Source organism: Mixophyes fleayi, chromosome 12 (assembly GCF_038048845.1).
Source record: "Mixophyes fleayi isolate aMixFle1 chromosome 12, aMixFle1.hap1, whole genome shotgun sequence".
In the NCBI taxonomy this organism is placed as follows: Eukaryota; Metazoa; Chordata; class Amphibia; order Anura; family Limnodynastidae; genus Mixophyes; species Mixophyes fleayi.
The window spans coordinates 43946088-43965017 of NC_134413.1; the positions used below are offsets into that span (position 1 = coordinate 43946088).

At 37.3% G+C, this 18930-nt stretch overlaps 1 protein-coding gene across 3 annotated transcripts in view; it reads left to right on the forward strand.

Annotated features, from left to right (window-relative positions):
* Nucleotides 1-18930, forward strand: part of PLEKHG3 (pleckstrin homology and RhoGEF domain containing G3) — a 99287-nt gene that overhangs the window by 60920 nt on the left and 19437 nt on the right. For 2 of the 3 annotated variants that reach the window (XM_075192494.1, XM_075192496.1), the window contains 3 exons: nt 12671-13137; nt 14728-14828; nt 18714-18783. In XM_075192494.1, coding sequence (XP_075048595.1) covers nt 12671-13137; nt 14728-14828; nt 18714-18783 — 638 coding nt within the window. Of the gene's footprint in view, nt 1-4016; nt 4176-12670; nt 13138-14727; nt 14829-18713; nt 18784-18930 lie in introns of those variants that run through there. The other variant, XM_075192495.1, reaches the window with a different exon arrangement.

Below are 18930 nucleotides of genomic sequence, written 5' to 3' on the forward strand. Positions count from 1 at the left end.
AGTGAGTTTGTTACATTTCTTACAAGACAAGACAAGACAAGAAATAACCCTTTGTTTGTTGGAATCTGTATTTTGCAGGTTCTGAGTCTGCATTGTAGCCATGAGTAATACTTTACACCTTAGTGACTAAGGTGAAGGTGGACAGGATCTTAAGCATTAAAAAAAAGGGACCTAAAAGTAGATAAGAGGAAGGTCAAGGAAATCAAACTAGTTTCTCATATTAGACTTGTTACCCACTTGCATTTAAACACATGCTTTTTAACACCAATAAAAGAATACAAATGGGGATTCCTCTGTGGTCAGGACAGCTCAACCCCCATCCAGACATAACCACCAAGTGTCTTAATTTACATCTCAGGAGCATTGTTAATCAATTTAATTATTAAGGGAGGGGGGTCTAAGGCTATTTCAAACAAGCTCTAAACAAGGCCTGGCCAAGCTGTGGATCTCCAGGTCTTGTGAAACTACTAGAATTCCCTGACTGCTATCAACTGGCCCAAAGAATTCCGAATAATAGATTCCAAACTTGTATTTTAGTTTTTGTATGCATGTGTGTACAAGTTTTTTAAAAGGTTACATCATTCACATATGTAGTGTTTTACATATTTTGACCTAAGTGCTTTATAATCAGTTCTGTGTGACATTTTATTTTGTTTTTGGAACTGAGAGTATAAAAATTGTGTTTTTCCCTTATTATAGAGACAGTTTTAGGAACACATTCAAGTGAATGTCATTTACAAAAATGCCCAAACCTACTAGCGTATTCATACCCTAATAAGTAGGTACATACCCACATTCTGGCATTGGAAACTGCCCGGTGACAGGAATATGGTAGATTTAGGCTGCCCCCTGGCCCTCCTCCCCGAAGCACTTGTGGAAGTCTCTTCTGAGCAGCAGATGCTCAGGCAAGAGTCCAGTTCTGCTCTTTTCAGCATTACTGTCTCCATTTAAACAAAATTTAGATCCACACTCAGCGCTGGAATACCAATTGCAGCAGATAATGGCTCCTAATACAGCTGCACACAAGCTGTAGGTTGGTTAAATAGATACTGATATTAAGGGAGTCGTTGCAGCGCTACTGGGTTTTCTATTAATCAAAAATACAGAGAGAGAGGTTTTAAACTGTTATCCTACAGATAATAATCTATTCCATTCATATAAAAAACAATTAGGAATCAGAGACAATGCAGGAGACTTGACTGAGCATTTAAGCAATCACTGACTTTCAAATGGTAGTCGTATTCTTCATACTCTAATTGAAACTTTTCAAGTTGCAGACTATAAGAAATGAACTTACAGTCAAGTAGTAAACGATGTTCACGTAGCAGTTACTTGTATCAGATAATATACTGCAGTTTTTCCCCAAAGAGTTCTGTGTCAATCCTCCACGATACAGCTGATTCCCGTGTTTGAATTAGCGACAGCTGATGTAGTTTAGACGTTATTTCAATCTTCACCTCTCCACATAATTATAGATAAAATATAAAGAGAAAAAAAAAGACATGCTTGTGTAATACGTAAAACACAATTTAATAACACATATTAAAAATCCATTGGACCGGGATTCAATTGCCCGTACCAGAAGGTGAACGGGTCACAAGCTCAATGAAATCAAGTGTAAAACAGAAGACTTCAGCGGTTGGGATCACGATGTTATAATCACCGAACGTGTGTAACAGGCAATCAGAGCTCCCCAGTCTGTATGACACCGACACGTTTCAACTTAAAAAATTACTGTCTCCATATTTTGTTAAGGGGCCCGTTACAGTTCCACCCCTACAAAATCACTCTGCATCAACCTTTTCAGAATTTCAGATCCGACTGGAAACGTGCATTATGGAAAGAGTGGAAACATCACTTTGAAAACCATCCTAATATCACTTTAGGACCACATCCTTCATTAGTTTAAAGTTTTCCATTTTTAGCGTAAAAAAAACTGCTGTGTTTAACCATTTTTGTCTTAAATTAATCATTAGGCATATCTCTCCGCTGTCCTGATTTCGACATGACAGTTCTGTATCGAAAGAGGAGGAACATCTGCAGAAATGGGTGGAGTTTTACCTAAAACTGGGCATTTTGGAGGCAATCTCAGCGGGGCTTGTTGTGCCCCGATTCTCCATGTCTCAGTGTTGAAATGCCCCACTGAAAATATAGGGTGACCCCTGATTACTTTCACCAACGGAGTACTAATAAAAGTCCCTTTGCTGAGAGGAAAATGCTGTGCCTATCCCATCAGTAAGGAACTCACCTGCTCTGCCAATCAGAAAATCATCATTTTGTACCTCTGCAAACACTGCCATCTTGCCCTGCACATCCATGTGTGTTATGTAAATATAGATGCATTTGCCATATAACAGGCATATTCACATGATAGAGCTGCATTTGTAAATGGATTAGTCGCAGGAAATCTTCAAAATTATTTTTCTATTTTGTTTAGAAACACTGGTGAGAAGGTATAATAAAAAGAGCCCAAATGTCTATAAAACACATTTGTGGTATGTGTCTTATTGAAAACTGAGCAATGCAATACTGGCTGTAGAGGTGCTAAGCTTGGGATGACAAGAGCCCCACTCATTGCTCAATGTGTCTGGGTGTGTGGTTTTCATTATAGTGTTCCATCATAAGCCAGTGTCATCCCTTTCCTCTGTGCTTATCATGCTTGCCCCCATCTCGTATATAATTGTACTTTGTTTCCCCATCTGTAGTGTGCCAATGTAGTAGAACTTTGGCGCTTCTTTTTTCAGTTGTGTTGTGTATGGGCACATTTTTCCTTCAAGCCAATTGGTTTTGGTTTTTTTTGAAGCTCAGAAAATGCACAATACAAATTAGGGGATATTAAAAATGAAGTACAGCAGAAAGAGGGCAGATTTCTATTTATTTTTTATTTTATTTCTTTTGAATGTCAAGTTCAGCTGTGTGACATTTGTAGTAATGTTAAACAGCTATCAATGTGTTGCTTTTATCTGTTTAAATACCTCCTGCACCTTAACAATGTTGCATTTTTAGCAAACATGTTTCAAGAGTGAACAAGGGAATGGCCCACACAAGCCAAGTCCTATTTTATCAATAGGTTTTCAAAAATAATGCACTAGTCTCAAAAAAAAAGTGCATCTTCATTTATAAACATATTACATGTATTGTGCACAGGTTTTCTGACCCAGGGTGTTAATAACCCACATATTGTGATGCAGAAAACACACTTTCTTACTTGTTTATGTCAATATCAGCCTCACATATTGTTTGTTTTTCCTTTTTTTAATTTTAAAGGGGGAGGCAAAACACTTGTGTTCATTCCATACACAGACATGTGTTCATTAACACAAACAACTGATGGAGATCTCCCTACTTTGGCTCTGGGTTGTAAATGATACACAGTACTGGAGTGCAGAAACAAAGAAGGGTAAATTGCACTTTCTAAAGCAGTGATAGGTAACCTGATACACTTAAGGGGCCACATGGGTAGCTCTCAAACATTCAAAAGGGCCATACATTACCCTAAATCTCAGTTATAAGTTAAACACTATTTAATCAAAGATACACCTATTTGTATTAGCATCACAACAGACATTTCATTGATAGAAACAAGTGTTACAAGCTATAAACAAACAAATCTGACAACAAAGCAGGAAGGACCTGGGAAGTTCTAAAACATCTACTTAAAATGTTTTCTAAAAAAAAAACAAAAAAAAAAAAACACACACACAAAAACCATAGAGTAAGTCCTTAAATCCACCTCTAATTGATTCTACGTATAAGTCTTTATCTACTGTAAATGGTAAGAAAATTTAAATGTTTGTAAATCTATTAAATATTTTTACAAAAGTGCAAACAGAGTTAATTGTTTAAGTCAAGTGATGTGGGACACAAACAGGATTTAAACTCTAAATATAAGTCTGATGTACCTGGGAACTCCTCAGTGTTTGATTTCGGTGGGAGGGAAGAAAGTGGATCTCTTGACGTTTAGTTTCCTGTCTGGAGGCGGAGAGTGAAGGGTGGCTTGAGTGAGTGCAGGTGATACAGTGATGTCAGCCTGTCCACACCTCTCCCAGAACAGAGATCTCATGAAGTGAAGAGATTAGTGCATTAGGGAAGGAGCCGAGCCTCCAATTTACACAAAATGTTTGATGAAAAAGGTCGCTTTGAAGGGTTAAACCGTAGGATTTCTCGGCTGTTTGGTAAGTGAATTTTATTTTAGCATAACCACACTTTCACTTTTTTTTAATAGAGGTGGGGAACAATTCTGTCATCTTCTGTTTTTCTTTTTCATTAGTTTGTTTTTTGACTAGTACCCTTGCTGTTGATTTGATTGTATATACATCTTTTTTTATTTAAATGAAAAATGTTTTTATATCAGCTCTTCATCTGGATACCATACTTCATTACACTACAAATATGGTTATTGTTTCTCAAGTCACTTTTAAGTTCTTTCTTCTGGCCTTTCTGCTTCTACTGGGTACTCTATGTCAATAAAGCTGTAATATATTACACAAGTTTGTGATTTTTAAAATGCAACAGTATATATTAAATTCCACTTATTAGTGGTGATCTGTATAGTGTATTCTATAGATGGACGTGTGTGTTTGTTCATTTATTCAGACTAGAGCTGCTCAATTGATTCATGTTTGTACCCAAGAGATTAGAATACTTTATTATTCCTTTCAAATGGTCACAGAAGAGGAATAGGAACAGCACATCAGCATTTGTTATGGTGTTGTTGAACTGTTGTTTTATTTATTTTTTTAAGCCTGTTTCATTTGCAAGGCTCTCTGTGTGTTATTGCATAGTATTTCCATAGAGTATGAAAATGATTTCCTGCCCAGCATGGAACCGTTCTGCAAACTTAAACCAGGCTTCTGCTCATTGTGATCGTTACTGACATGAGGTGCATTGGCATTGATTGCCCTTGTAACAAATGGTACCTGCTTCTACCATGAGGCATTCCTCATGTACACACAACTACTGCACTGAATACTTAACAAGTGGTTCTATCTATCTTTACTGTAAGACTTTCATTGTGGCTCCTTATTGTATTTGTGACATAAATTATACCGTTAAAAGATTTAGATTTGGGTGTTAAAGCTGGCTTGAGCTGATAGCAGATAAGTATTTTGTATCTGTTGGTTTGCTTATGAATGACATGAATTACTGATCTACATCACTCTGGACTTTATGCAAGTTATGCCTGGAATTTATGCAATAGGTTTTTGCTTGTATGGCTGTAAAATGTGATCCCTGTGAAAACACATCACCGGCAAAAACTGCTAGATACTACTTATGATGCAAGCTATACCTTACTTTCCAGAGAGCAATCTGACCACTCCTTTATCAGCAAAACTGAGATATGACTACTTATATATAGAATATGTTCTCTAGCAAACACGCCCTCCCATTATGATAACACTGATATTAGTGTGTGTTTATTTCATTTCAGATTGTTTACTCTCCCTATGACCTTTGTACTCGCCCTCCATCCACACACACAACTTTGACCTCCTCCGTGTTATGCTGTCATGTTGCTTATTAACATTTCCGGTTGTGCATAGCCATATAAAAATTCTTGCAACACACCTAAACACACATTTTTTTGTAAATTCATTACCATGTAGGTGTGTAATATGACTTGACCTAACAATTCGCTCTAGCTAAACTGTAGGTGTGTAATGTGACTTGACTGAACAACTCATTCTAGTTAATGTGTGAAATGCAGCAATGTGACAGATACATGGATACCTGTCATTGCTTAGGGAATGTGAATTGTGTTCATGGAGATGAATGGCCAGCCTATTGAAACTAAATGACATTCATTGCCATCATTTAAATCCAAATGTTGTTGTAGAAATGTCACTTTTGACTGTACAGTAGAGTAGGCATTTCACATAAAATTATATGCTGTGGTAAAAATTTCATGCACTATAATAGCACCATCATGCAAATATTAATGTGTGAGGATATGTATGTGCATGTTTTTTTTTTTTTGTTTTTTTTTTGTGTAGATGTAATTTATAGATCATTTCTATAGGACAAACTTCAGCCCTGCATATGTTGCTGGACTGTACCGCCCATTAAAAGTTATATCACCTCTGGTTCTAAACTCTAGAGCGGGACTCTTGTTTTGATCTTAAAAATTACCTGCTTAGCTGAATATTCATATCAGGAAATTAAAATTAACATTGATTTGACTACAGAATATGTTGTTTTAACATAGAAATTTAATTTTGTATTGCGTTTCAGTGAAAGTTCTTTTCTCACATTCCTGAGCTTTCCTACATTTCAGTCACAAACAAGAAGAAAAATGGACATTTTTAAGTAGGCCTTTGCAATAAAGGGCAGTGTGGGTGACAGGCAAAGATCAACAACAGAATCATACACTGTCTGCAATACCCAGCCCACAGGATGGTGCATACAACAAATGACCCACAATGACTGACTTGTCTGTTTATAGTCTTATTATAAACCATATCTAAGTGCTACATATTGACTGTTGGTCCAGCCAAATTGCAATGGTAAAAGTGCTTAGTGGGCTAAATGATTCAATCACACAGCAATGTTGGTCAGGGGGTCAGAGGGTTGTTGTCTTGTGTGATCTGTGTAAAGTGGTAGTAATATGGTGGTATAGGTTGGTTGAGAAATTTGATAAGCTTGCTTGAAGCTGTGGATTTTCAGAGAACTCTTGAAATTTTGAAGACTAGAGTACAGAAATCCACAAAGTGGGTGCAACACGAAAATTCCTGTAAATGGGGAATTGGAGCAGGTAATGATGGTGGAAGAGAGATGCTGAACTTGTAAAGAACAAAGGTGTCAATCTAGGAGATATTTGAGACAAGTGAGGAGATTTATGTTGGTGCAGTTTTGTTGATGGCCTTGTATGTTAGTAGGAATATTTTATATTGGATTTGGTAATAAACAGGCAACCAATGTAGAGACAGACAGAACGGAGCAGCAATGCAATAACGATTTTCAAGGAAAAGCAATAAAGCCACTGTATGCTAAATAGATTGTAGGGCTAAGTGTCTGCTGAAAGGAAGACCAGTATTGATGCTATTGCAATAGTCAATGCAGGAGATGATGAGGGCATGAATTAAAGTTTTTGCCATATCTTGTCTAAGATATGTACATATTCTAAAAATGTTTCTTAGATGTATGTAACAAGATTTACAGAGATTCAATCTCATCAGGCTCAGTACCAAGGGATTGGCGAATAGCAGATGTGGTGCCGTTGTTTAAAAAGGGGACGAGATCACAACCAGGGAATTATAGACCTGTAAGCCTGACATCAATAGTGGGGAAACTACTGGAAGGTATTTTAAGGGATCGTGTTCAGGATTACTTGGTACGCAATAAAATTATTAGTCGGAATCAACATGGATTTGTGAGGGATAGGTCATGTCAAACTAATCTAATTAGTTTCTACGAGGAAGTTAGTGGGAACTTAGACCAGGGCAGCACCGTAGATGTGGTCTACTTAGATTTTGCAAAGGCCTTTGATACAGTGCCACACAAAAGGTTGGTTTACAAAATAAGGGAACTGGGTCTAGGAATCAACATTTGTACTTTGATCGAAAACTGGTTAGAGAATAGGTAACAGAGAGTTGTGATAAATTAACATTTTCTAATCGGTCAAAAGTCTTAAGTGGAGTACCTCAAGGTTCTGTACTGGGGCCACTCCTTTTTAATATATTTATTAATGACCTTGGTGATGGTTGAGAGAGTAAAGTTTCTATTTTTGCAGATGACACTAAACTCTGTAAGGTAATAAAATCAGAGCAAGATGTAGCTTCTCTACAGAGGGACTTAAATAAACTGGAGGATTGGGCGGCCAAAAGGAATATGAGGTTTAACACAGATAAATGTAAGGTTATGCATTCAGGGATCAAAAACAAGAACGCAATCTATAAATTAAATGGAATTAATTTAGGAGAATCTATAATGGAAAAGGATTTGGGAGTGCTCGTAGACAGACTTAGCAATAATGCTCAATGTCAAGCAGCAGCTGCAAGGGCAAACAAAGTATTGTCATGCATAAAAAGGGGCATAGATGCAAGGGAAGACAGTGTAATTTTGCCACTGTATAAATTGTTGGTAAGACCTCATCTTGAATATGCAGTACAGTTCAGGGCACCACTCTATAAAAAAGATAATTTGGAACTAGAAAGGGGTCAGAGAAGGGCGACAAAATTGATAAAGGGTATGGAGTCATTAAGTTATGAGGAAAGGTTAGCCAGTTTAGGCATGTTTACTTTAGAAAAGAGGCGTCTAAGGGAGATATGATTACTAGCTACAAATACATTGGGGGTCAATACAGAGAACTTTCATGGGAACTTTTTAACCCAAGGACTATACACAGGACACGTGGTCACCCCCTTAGGTTAGAGGAGAGGACATTTCACAACCAGCAAAGGAAGGGGTTCTTTACAGTAAGGGCAGTCAAGATATGGGATTCATTGCCAGGGAAGCTAGTGATGGCAGATTCAATAGATATGTTTAAGAAAGGGTTAGACAAATTTTTAGCGGAAAGGTGTATCCAGGGATACGACCGTTAATTAAAATGAAGGATAGTAGTGGATATAGGGTAAAAATAGGACTGCAATATTGAGTCTGGGGGGATTTTCACAATTGAAACAGATTGGTGGTTGCTTACTCTGGATCAATTTCAAATATAAGTGCAGGATCGCAGGAGATCCAAAATAGGTTGAACTTGATGGACTGGTGTCTTTTTTTCCAACCTCATCAACTATGTTACTATGTAAGATTTAGATATAGATTGGGGAACAAAGAATAGTTCTGAGTCAGAGGAAGCTATTGTTATGAATGTGCTAGCATTTATATTTTACTTTTGCCTTTGCCTATTGTATATAGTGTAAAGCTATGCATATTCTCAGACCTTCTTCATAAATGAAGTCTCTGTTTTTAAAATAAATGACATCATCCAGTTCCAGTTACTTTGAGCAGTTGATCTCCTGCAAAGAGCAGTGTGTTTGGTGATGAGGGATTTGCACCTGGAAGCTCACTCTTTGGATTATGAGGCAGAAGTTACACAGTGGGGGAGGAGGCAGCACGTGCCAAGCAGAGACTGCATGAAAGCAGGCACTGTGCTTTCGCACATGCGGTGTGAATACGCACAACTCTGTGTCTCTGTACAGGTGCAGGCAACCTGCGTTGTGCTAATGGTGACACATGAAAGCCCTCAGTTAGCCATTCAATTGTGCTGAATTCCGCACCTGCTATACATCCCAGATGTATTTCTTTGTTGTTGTGTTTTGTTTGTTTTTTTTTCTTTTGCACAAATAGATGGAGAAAAACATTGCCAGGGATTCATGATGCTTATAACACTTTTATTGCAGTAAGAAGGGATTTAAATATGTTCTTGCAATGTGTATGTACACAAATGGGGCTTTTTTAATAACCAGGTGCAAACAGTGTTCTATAACCCATAGCAACCAATCAGATATCGGTGTTCAGCTTTCAAGTGTAGTCAGAGTAACTAAAGCTAGTATCTGGTTGCTATGATCATAAACCTAAAACTGAACGATTGCTTCACACACTAATCTAACCGTGGAAAGACCTTGTCAGTGCATGCACATTGTTAGGGCAGTTGTTGGATCATGAGACCTTAAGGCAGTGATAGGCATCCTGATACACTTCAGGTGCCGCATTGTGTGGCCCTCTAACCTTCAAAAGGACCACACATCACCCTTAATCTCAGTGATAGGTGAAAACAATACATTTAATCAAAGAAAGAGGCACCAGTATGTAAAACGTATCAGCAGGCATATTATTGTAGGGTCAACAAGTGTTATAAAATATCACAAACAAATCTGACCTCAAAGAATGAAGGAACTGGTGAAGGCTCAGATGGCCACATAAGGCCCTAAGGATGCCAGTTGCCCAGCACTGCATTAAGGTAGATTTACTAAAACTTATAAAACCCAACCAATCAGATTCTACCTATCATTTTTCTAGTACAGTCTAGGAAATGATAGAATCTGATTGGATGCTCTGGGATCTCCTCCACTTTTAATTTTTAGAACTTTTAGTAAATCTACCCCTAAGGGGCAGATTCAATTCGATGCAATGTGTCTCTCCGGAACAGTCCGCTGAGACACATCACTTCTGAGTTTATACAGAAATCTCCGCTCATTCTCCCTCACATCCCACAAAGGTGCACAGAAAAATGAGCGGAATTATTTTACCGTAATAGTCGGCAATATACGTATCTAAACATTGAGGTGATGTTCAGCAGCACTTCGCATTGAGTTGAATCTGTTCCTAACCGTACCATTACTAGATGCACCACTTCAAACAACTGCAATGCAATCTTTTTGGATAAAAAATTTTACACTTGTGATTGAGTTATTGTTCCCTACCATCAGTATTTCATTCTATTGGACCTATCATTATACACACAATTGTCGATTCTTTAACCCTTTGATAAGAAACGATTGGATTGATTGATCAGATTGTAACATGTTAACATAAGTAAGACAAAGATGTTTGTGATAGATTGCCCTGCTACACTGCTGAAATATCCCTTCTCTTACCTAGTCCACTTGTGAGGCCCTGCAAAATATGTTGCCCACCAATGATATATTTGATATATGTATTTACATACATTTGCATTCTGGATTTTTACTCTTATAGGCCTGGGTAAGGACAGGGCTATAAAGGGGATGCAATAATGTCATGTTTATTTTTTATTTTTTTGTACTGTTTTTTCCTTTTTATTTTATATTTTATTTGTCTTTATCAACATCCATTAACCTATTATAACTATGGAATATAGAGGTGTTGAGCATTGCAGCATGTACTTGAATGGTCCACAATTAGAAATAGTGTCATGTATTTATTCCTGCTGAACCAAAGCAACACAATCTCCAAGAATTTTTAGAAAAGTATTTTTTATAACCATCCTCTTTTTGTCCCTGGGTGTTTATGGAGAAACACAACAAATTGAGTATATAAATTCTATTTAGACTATGAGCCATCTGTTATAAGCCAAAACATCTTAAAGCTATTACTGCAATTCTTAAACTCCCTTTTTGTAATCCCCCACCCTTTTAACATTCCTTACTGATAAAAGCTTTCTGAATTATACTTCATGGAATTGTGCTATACTAGTAGTTGATAAATTCAGTCTACTGTACATTGCACTTGTTCTGGGATTTAGAAAGCCTTTAGAATAAATCTTGCTATAGCTGTCAGATCTGAGTCTCATCAGACTGTCATTTCCTGGCAGGAAGGACAGTGCCCCATCTCCTTCCAACAGATGACACCTCTGCATGCCCTGGGCAAAATCGGCAACAAAAGAGTCAATTGAATGTGAATTAACTTGTACATCTTGTGTGTAGCCCATTCATTTTACTATAAAGTCTTAATTCTTTATCCATTTTCCCGAAAGTGACTTGTTAAGTGAATAAGCTAGTTTCGTCTTCTAAAATACCTAGTTATTTTCTTTTACATTTTGGTGTGTCTATTCGTCAGTCACATAGCTACGGGTGACATTGATTTGGTTACACTTATAGGTGGTTAGTGGGATTTTTAGTGTATCTTTCTTAGAGCAAGCTAATATGTATATTATGTCACGGCAGTTTCTTTATAAGGGATCTGTGGAGCAAACTAGGAATGCCATGTCTAATGTTCTAGGGATTTTGCTTTCAGCCAAGGTGTGTGCCCAGGTTTTTAATTGGAAAGTATTTGACATTTTGGGGCAGGTCTCCTTCCCAAGGGCAAATCCTGATCACCTGTGTTGTATTGAGTAGAACAAATAACTACACCTTATACGAAGGAGAGGGTAAGCCTTTGAGAAAAGCTTAATACAAATCCTGAAGGGAAGTGTTTCACCCTAATACCTGCACAAAACAAAGTAGACAAAGTTATGATTATTTACAGGAAATGTCTTATTCTCTCTAAATGCCACTGATGTTTCTACAAATAAGAGGGGGGGGGGGGTTACAGGTAGAGGTTTGTCCTTGTGTTAGTAAAGGCTTGGCCACCTGACACTTTCTGCACAAGGGGTTATGGAACTGGCCATCCTGATAAAAAAAAAACAAAACGGCAGTGTCCCTTATGGCAAGAAAGCTGCAGGAACAAAGGTGCTGGCTTGGTAAGTTGGGCCTTTGCATTAGGTGAAATAGGAGGTCATGGGTTAGTTCTGACTGACTTAGCCTACAAGGCATCGGGTATGTATAGTAATTGTGTAATGACTGAGCTGTGCGTAGTGTAGAACTTTGGTGACATTCTTTGCATGCTTTTAAATTAATGCATTTGGGAAGTGACATCACCAGGTCAATTTACAAAGAAAAGTCAATCGTCAAATAAGGTTCTTAAGAGCTGAGATGGGAATTAACATCCCAACTGATCTTTTTAATCAACTTGCTTTAGATGTTTCAAGGTCTTGTCTACACCACCACTACTACCCTACTAAGGAAGGCACTGTTTGGTTGTCAACCAAAATGACTGATCTATAAAAGCAACACTATTCTAGTTCTATTTACTTGCTGGACTATTTGTTAATTGCTACAGAAAAATATTACCCCCTCCTTTTTTTTTTTTTTTTTTTTCCTTCATCACTGGCTGGAATTGTACTTTGGTCTATTGTAAACATTGGCTTGTTCAGATCAAGAAATTCCCCTGTCTTTGTAATTACTTATCAATCTTTTTTTATTTTTCCCAGAATCCTCTAGGCTGTCGGCTGCTTCTTCCAGCAGCAATGAAAAGTTATCCAGCTCTACCTCGTTCTGTACTGAATGTTACGATTCAGACCGGCCCATAAGTGTCACCTCTACAGCATCCTCTGGCTCACTCCGAGAAGGCCGTGAACTCTGTGAGACTTTCGGCAGACCAGCGGAGGATGAGCAGTCTGATAATGGGTCAACAGGTCTAGACATGGAGCTGATATCCTCTGCTGCTGAGAGTCTGCAGGCCACATATCGAGATATGCAGAGTGGTTTAAAAAACTCCCACACCATGAACAGTAATAACAATGTAAACCGACGCAGCCGTCTTGGGTCTAGATCACTGTCTCCATTTGGGACCAAAGTCAATGCGATCACTCACAAACTGAGCTATGTGGAACGTGTAGTATTGGAAATTATAGACACTGAAAGGATGTATGTGCAGGACCTGCGCAGTATTGTAGAGGTAGGTAAGAGGTCATTTACATTCCTACAATTTGAAGGCTTGTAGGGCTGAAGCCATTATTTTTAACAGACCGCTGCTGTTATTGTAGTAGGCATTAGAGATGCTCGCAAAAACTTAAAACTGGTTCGCAATCCTATTGACTTTGTCGGTTGAATTCGCTGCTTGTGTTAAAATGAGTTTTTTTTGGTTTTTTTTTGATCTTAAACACTGTTTAACTAAGATTTACAAGTAATAAAAAAGTTGTTTAACAATATTTTTGAAAATACTTGTTCAGGGTCCGTTGTTCACAATTAAATAACACTTAAAATCTATCAAATGAACCAGCAGAACATGGTGGAACATTTCTCAAATTTTAGCTTGTTTTTTTTTGTTTTTTTTCACCCTTTAAAAAAATTGAAATTTAATTTCAGAATTTCTCTAATTTTTTAAATGGTTCTGTGAACCGGTACAAGAAATATATGCGTCCAGTTTGTGCATCTTTTAGTAGGCATCAAGACTACAGCTAAAAAGAATAGTACTATGTATTTGTTCATCTGCCCTATTAATTAAGGCATAGTGAGGTGTCAGTTTAAAGCTGTCCCATACTTTGCACCTCTAATAAATAGTGTGCGACTTAAAGACTTTAAAAAACAAATATGAAAGTGTTTCCCTGCCTTTGGCTTCAACCTTCTGTAAAATTCCATAAAGTTATCCATATTTCACTACTTTATCAAATACGTAGATGGGCAACAGTAGTCTGGTTTAACCCCCACAGTGTCTGTTCCCTTCTAATTTTCCCACCCAACTTCTTTTCAGCTTGGTATTTCGCAATGTGATTGCAATTCTCCTCTTTAGAGAATACAGTTGCATGCTACGGAGAAACTGAATTGCTACCCTAAGCAAATTAACTCTTATTTGTTTATTGGTTAAGGCGGAACAGTACTTGCATACAATTCTTGTTATGTCGAAATTTATTATTTAGAGCTTGGAATATTTTTTTACATTTTTTTTGTTAACTCATTTTACTCTTCCTTGGGAAGGTCTTGAAATTAGAAGCAGACTCTAAGCTGGAATTATCTTCCTATAGACCATTTTTCCAATCTTCTTTCATTTTGTCGTCACAAGGCAATTTGAATACATTGCAAACCCCTCTGGCAATAAGTTAATTAGTCCGGATTCCTAGTTTTCAGGCTCACCCCTGTTTTGTGACTTTTAATTTCTTTTTATCATCCTTTCAAAGTTGTACAGTAAAGTCTACTCTTCTCTCTTATTTTGTCTTTTCTTTGTTTTACTTTTCAAAGAGGCTTCATGCAACTTCACTGATCTATACACAAATGAGTCTTTTTTTTTTCCTCTTGTGTTGCCATGACACCACATTGCTTTTATTTTTTTTATTTTATTTTTTTTAGAACCAGAATTTAAAACCGCAGCTACTTTTCAAAAATAGGTTGAAAAATGTATTTAAGTCATATTGTCATTAGGACTTTTATTTGACAGTAATAAAATCTCATGACCTGAGGAATAGTACACAACCAAAACGTTAATGAGGCAATAAAAACCATCACCATGATTAATACATGTAACGTAACTGCCTGTATTTTATTACTTTAGGATTATCTGGGAGGAATCATAGACCAACAAGAGCTACCCATGAAACCAGAGCAAGTCAGCGCTCTCTTTGGAAACATTGAGGATATTTATGAATTAAACAGGTGAAGCATTCTGCTTTCATTGATATTTATATGTAGTTTAATCTGTTTTTTAGCCATAGGAAGTTTGCTTCGTTAATAGTTAGTTTAGAGTATGTGTATATATATATATATATATAATATATATATATATATATATATATATATATATATATATATATATATATATATATATATATATATATGGAAACGCAAGGATACACTAATGGTCTCCATTGTTTTTTCCCCTGAAAGTTTTGCTAATGAGATATTAAAATAGGCTGCTTAATAAAATTGGGGAGGGTGTGCATGTTAGGTGTGTTTTACTTAGGGCAAGAAGCACCTCTTGTGCTCTGTGAACACCCTTCGTATATCTACATCATGGTTGTAAGCACTCATCCCTGACATGATTTTCTATACAATGCACTTTCTTCTCCATCATCATCATCATCACCATTTATTTATATAGCGCCACTGATTCCGCAGCGCTGTACAGAGAACTCATTCACATCAGTCCCTACCCCATTGGAGCTTACAGTCTAAATTCCCTAACACACACACACACACACACACACACACACACACACACACACAGATAGAGCGAGACCAGGGTCAATTTTGATATCAGCCAATTAACCTACCAGTATGTTTTTGGAGTGTGGGAGGGAACCGGAGCACCCGGAGGGAAACCCACGCAAACACGGGGAGAACATACATATAGATAAGGCCATGGTTGGGAATTGAACTCATGACCCCAGTGCTGTGAGGCAGAAGTGCTAACCACTTAGCCATCCGTGCTGCCCTCAACAAAAAATAGTCCAAGTTGAGTCCTGCTTTATAAGGTACAAATGAGACATAAATATCTGTCACTATTAACAGCAAGTGAGGCTGCATCCAATATGATGTCATCTAGCTGCTGAATATCTAGTGTTTTACTTAATATCTAGTGTCCATGCAAGAGCGGCTACTACTGTATTTAAAAAAAAAAAAAAAAAAAGAGAGAGAAAAAAAACATTTAGAAGAGGTAACCTATTAACTGCAGGTATCTGCTTCTGTCCTTAACACAACATGTTTGTGGGGGGTTCTGTGTTTACTTTTCTTTAACTTGGACACTGGTCATTGATGATCAAGATGATTCATAACAAAATTACAGTTTCCAGGTCTCACAATGTTGCAGATAGAGGCAGCTGTCATTCTTAGTTATCACCACTGCAAAGTTAATACATGAGCTGTAAAACGCAATTTATTAAATAGCCCGGGGGGTTTACATTATTCTTCTTGTTTGTATGCATCAAGTAGTATAGAAAAGGATGTTTTATAATCAGGGTTGCAGTGTTAAAATGTGCAAAAGAATCCTTGTTTTGTTTTCTGTTATTCATGATCTTGTTATGTTATATGATCTATTCTGCAGCATCTTCCCCAAATAAATTACCACGTGACCTTCAATAAAGTAAATATCTTTGACACCTTACACTCTGAATGTAGGGTCCAAATTCTTGTGTAGTGAAACTAACCTTCCTTAGTGGGCCTCTGCATACTGCTGCCTTTGTCATGTCACTGAGGCTGAGTAAGCCTTCCGTATAATCTACATTGACGTAAATGACAGGGTGGATGTTACAGTGCTCCAGGGAGGAGAAAAACCAGACGTCTTCCATAGAGAATAACATAGATAGACATGCATAAACTAAACTTGTTTCAATGCTAACAACTTACACTTCAAACTGCTGCAGTTTTCTTATATTTGTTTGTTAGGTTTTTATTGCATTTTCTTTTTAAGAAAAAAAAAGAACACGTCACTGCCGGCTCAAATTTGCATTTATTACAGGGCTATTACCGAGTCAAAACGGAAGACGTTGCTTCATCACATCATGTTGTGACATTCATAAACGTTTATGTAAACATTGATAACAGAGCTAAAAAGGAAAATGACTAACTCGCTGCAAGTTTGGTTCAGTTTTACAATGCGCATTAAAAGATATGGAATCTTCAATTTGCAATTTTTGTGTAGAAAATTTGTATCATATAAAGGTGTGTTTGACAGAACAATCTTCCTGCACCAACTTGACAGGAATCTTACATTATTACGTTGTGCTGTTGTGGCCAATCCTAGCATCTAAATAGTAACATGTTTAATCTAGAATGTGTCTGAGCTGAAATCATCTGTGCTACTGTGAATATTCTAAGGCCTCATGCAAACTGAGTAAACCTTAGTCAAACAGAGCACTAGGATACTAAGTAAAACAAGTGCTTTACCTCAGAAAAAGTCAGCTGCATTTACTGCAAGATGGAGGCAGCTAGAGCAGTTGACACTATAAAAATCCTAGATCTATATGGTAAACACAAATTGATACTTGTTAAAGAACAGAGTATATCTAAAATACAACATGGAGCATTTAAAGTCCATTCTCTTTTCGTGAGTGTTTTCCATAGAGACCAGTGATCCATAGTGATTATTCTAGCTGCATTCACCTTTCAGTGGATCAAGCTGACTACACCCAATGATAGCCTAATGCTCTGATTGGCTAACAGCTGCCCTAATCCTGCCCATGTATTCTACTGCACATTTGTGTGTAACCAGTTTTGAAAAATGAATACAAATGATGCTTAGATAGTAAATATTCCTTATTAATTGATTTATTTTCACCTTTACATGTTACATTTGCATGTGATGTTGCTAGCCCTTGTGGTAAACAATTTTCTCAGGTAAAGCTGCCTATATGCAAATGTTCTGCAGATGCTGAATAACCCTATCTAGTATATACTGCATCTGTGAATGTCACGAACATCATTTCACAGTGTAGGTTAGAATTTGTGTAGTCTTTGGTTGATGGGCATTTGTCCTCAATCTAATGTTATCTAAATTCTTTTTCCATTGTATTGTCTCAAGATGTCCACACTAGTGAACTGTTGGCAGGTAGGTTACAAGGTTAACAAAAGTAAAACAAACAAACAAAATGCATGTGTGTGTGTTTTTTTGTGTTCTGCATGGGCACTTTAAATGTGACTGGTCTTGTTTTACAACTAGATATATATTTATTTTGTATGTATGTGTGATGAGGCATTATGTTGCTTGCTCTGGCCTCTAGTGTGTTTTGGATACATATTAATTTTTTTTTCTTGTAATTGTTGTCTAAAGATGCTAAATGTGAAACCGTTTCTTTGCTGGTATCTACAATATACATTTCTTTACATAATGTTAGGGCTCCCACCATCAAGGTTTTTGTCCCCTCTATCAAAACCCTGTACTTGTCCATGGGAGTGCTGAAATCTCTGTAATCCAGTAAATTTTTCAGGCAAATTCTACCTGTAAATAAATCCTTACTACTTTCATCCAAATGATAGCATTGCCTTCCCATCTCAAGTGCTGGAATCGCCAGTTTAAGTACTTTAAATGCCCGGGGATTCCAGTGCTTGGGAAGCAAGGGCGTGAAACTCCAGTTTAGTGGGCTTAGATCTTTAATGTTTAAATTTAAACAGAAATCGAAGCAAATTCCAAACATTTTCAGCGCTTCTAACAAATGGAAGTTGACTCCTGCTGAAGGGGATCTTTGCTTGATTGGTACGTACTTACTTGTAGGTATATTGTATTGCACTGAGGCATTATTTTGTAATATTTATATGGGTTTGGGTGTTACCCCCCCCCCCCCACCAGCACAAAAACATGCCCCCCTCCCCACCAGAATGAAGGAGTTCTAGAACTTAAAAAGTGCAAATATCGTCTGTCTCTCAAATCTATGGCTATGGCTTTAAGAATTTTACATTTCCATGTCACATTTAGCCCCTGGCATTGTGAAATATTTGACAGTTCGATACTTTCTTTCACTGCATCTTTTGTACATATTCATGGAATGCAATAGCACTGACCTCAACTGCTGACCTGCTTATCCTCTTGTCTTCTTTCCTATGTAGTGAACTTCTCCAAGACCTTGATAGTTGCAGTGATGACCCTGTGGCTGTAACCAACTGCTTTGTTGAAAAGGTTAGAATTGGAAACAAATGTGCAGCATGTATGATTATTAATGTTTGTTCACTGTGCCTATGAATTCATTACAGCCATATCTAGTATAGGTTAGGATTAATGAGTTTGTTTCTACAGGTTTGGTCTAAGGCCCCAATGGGACATCGA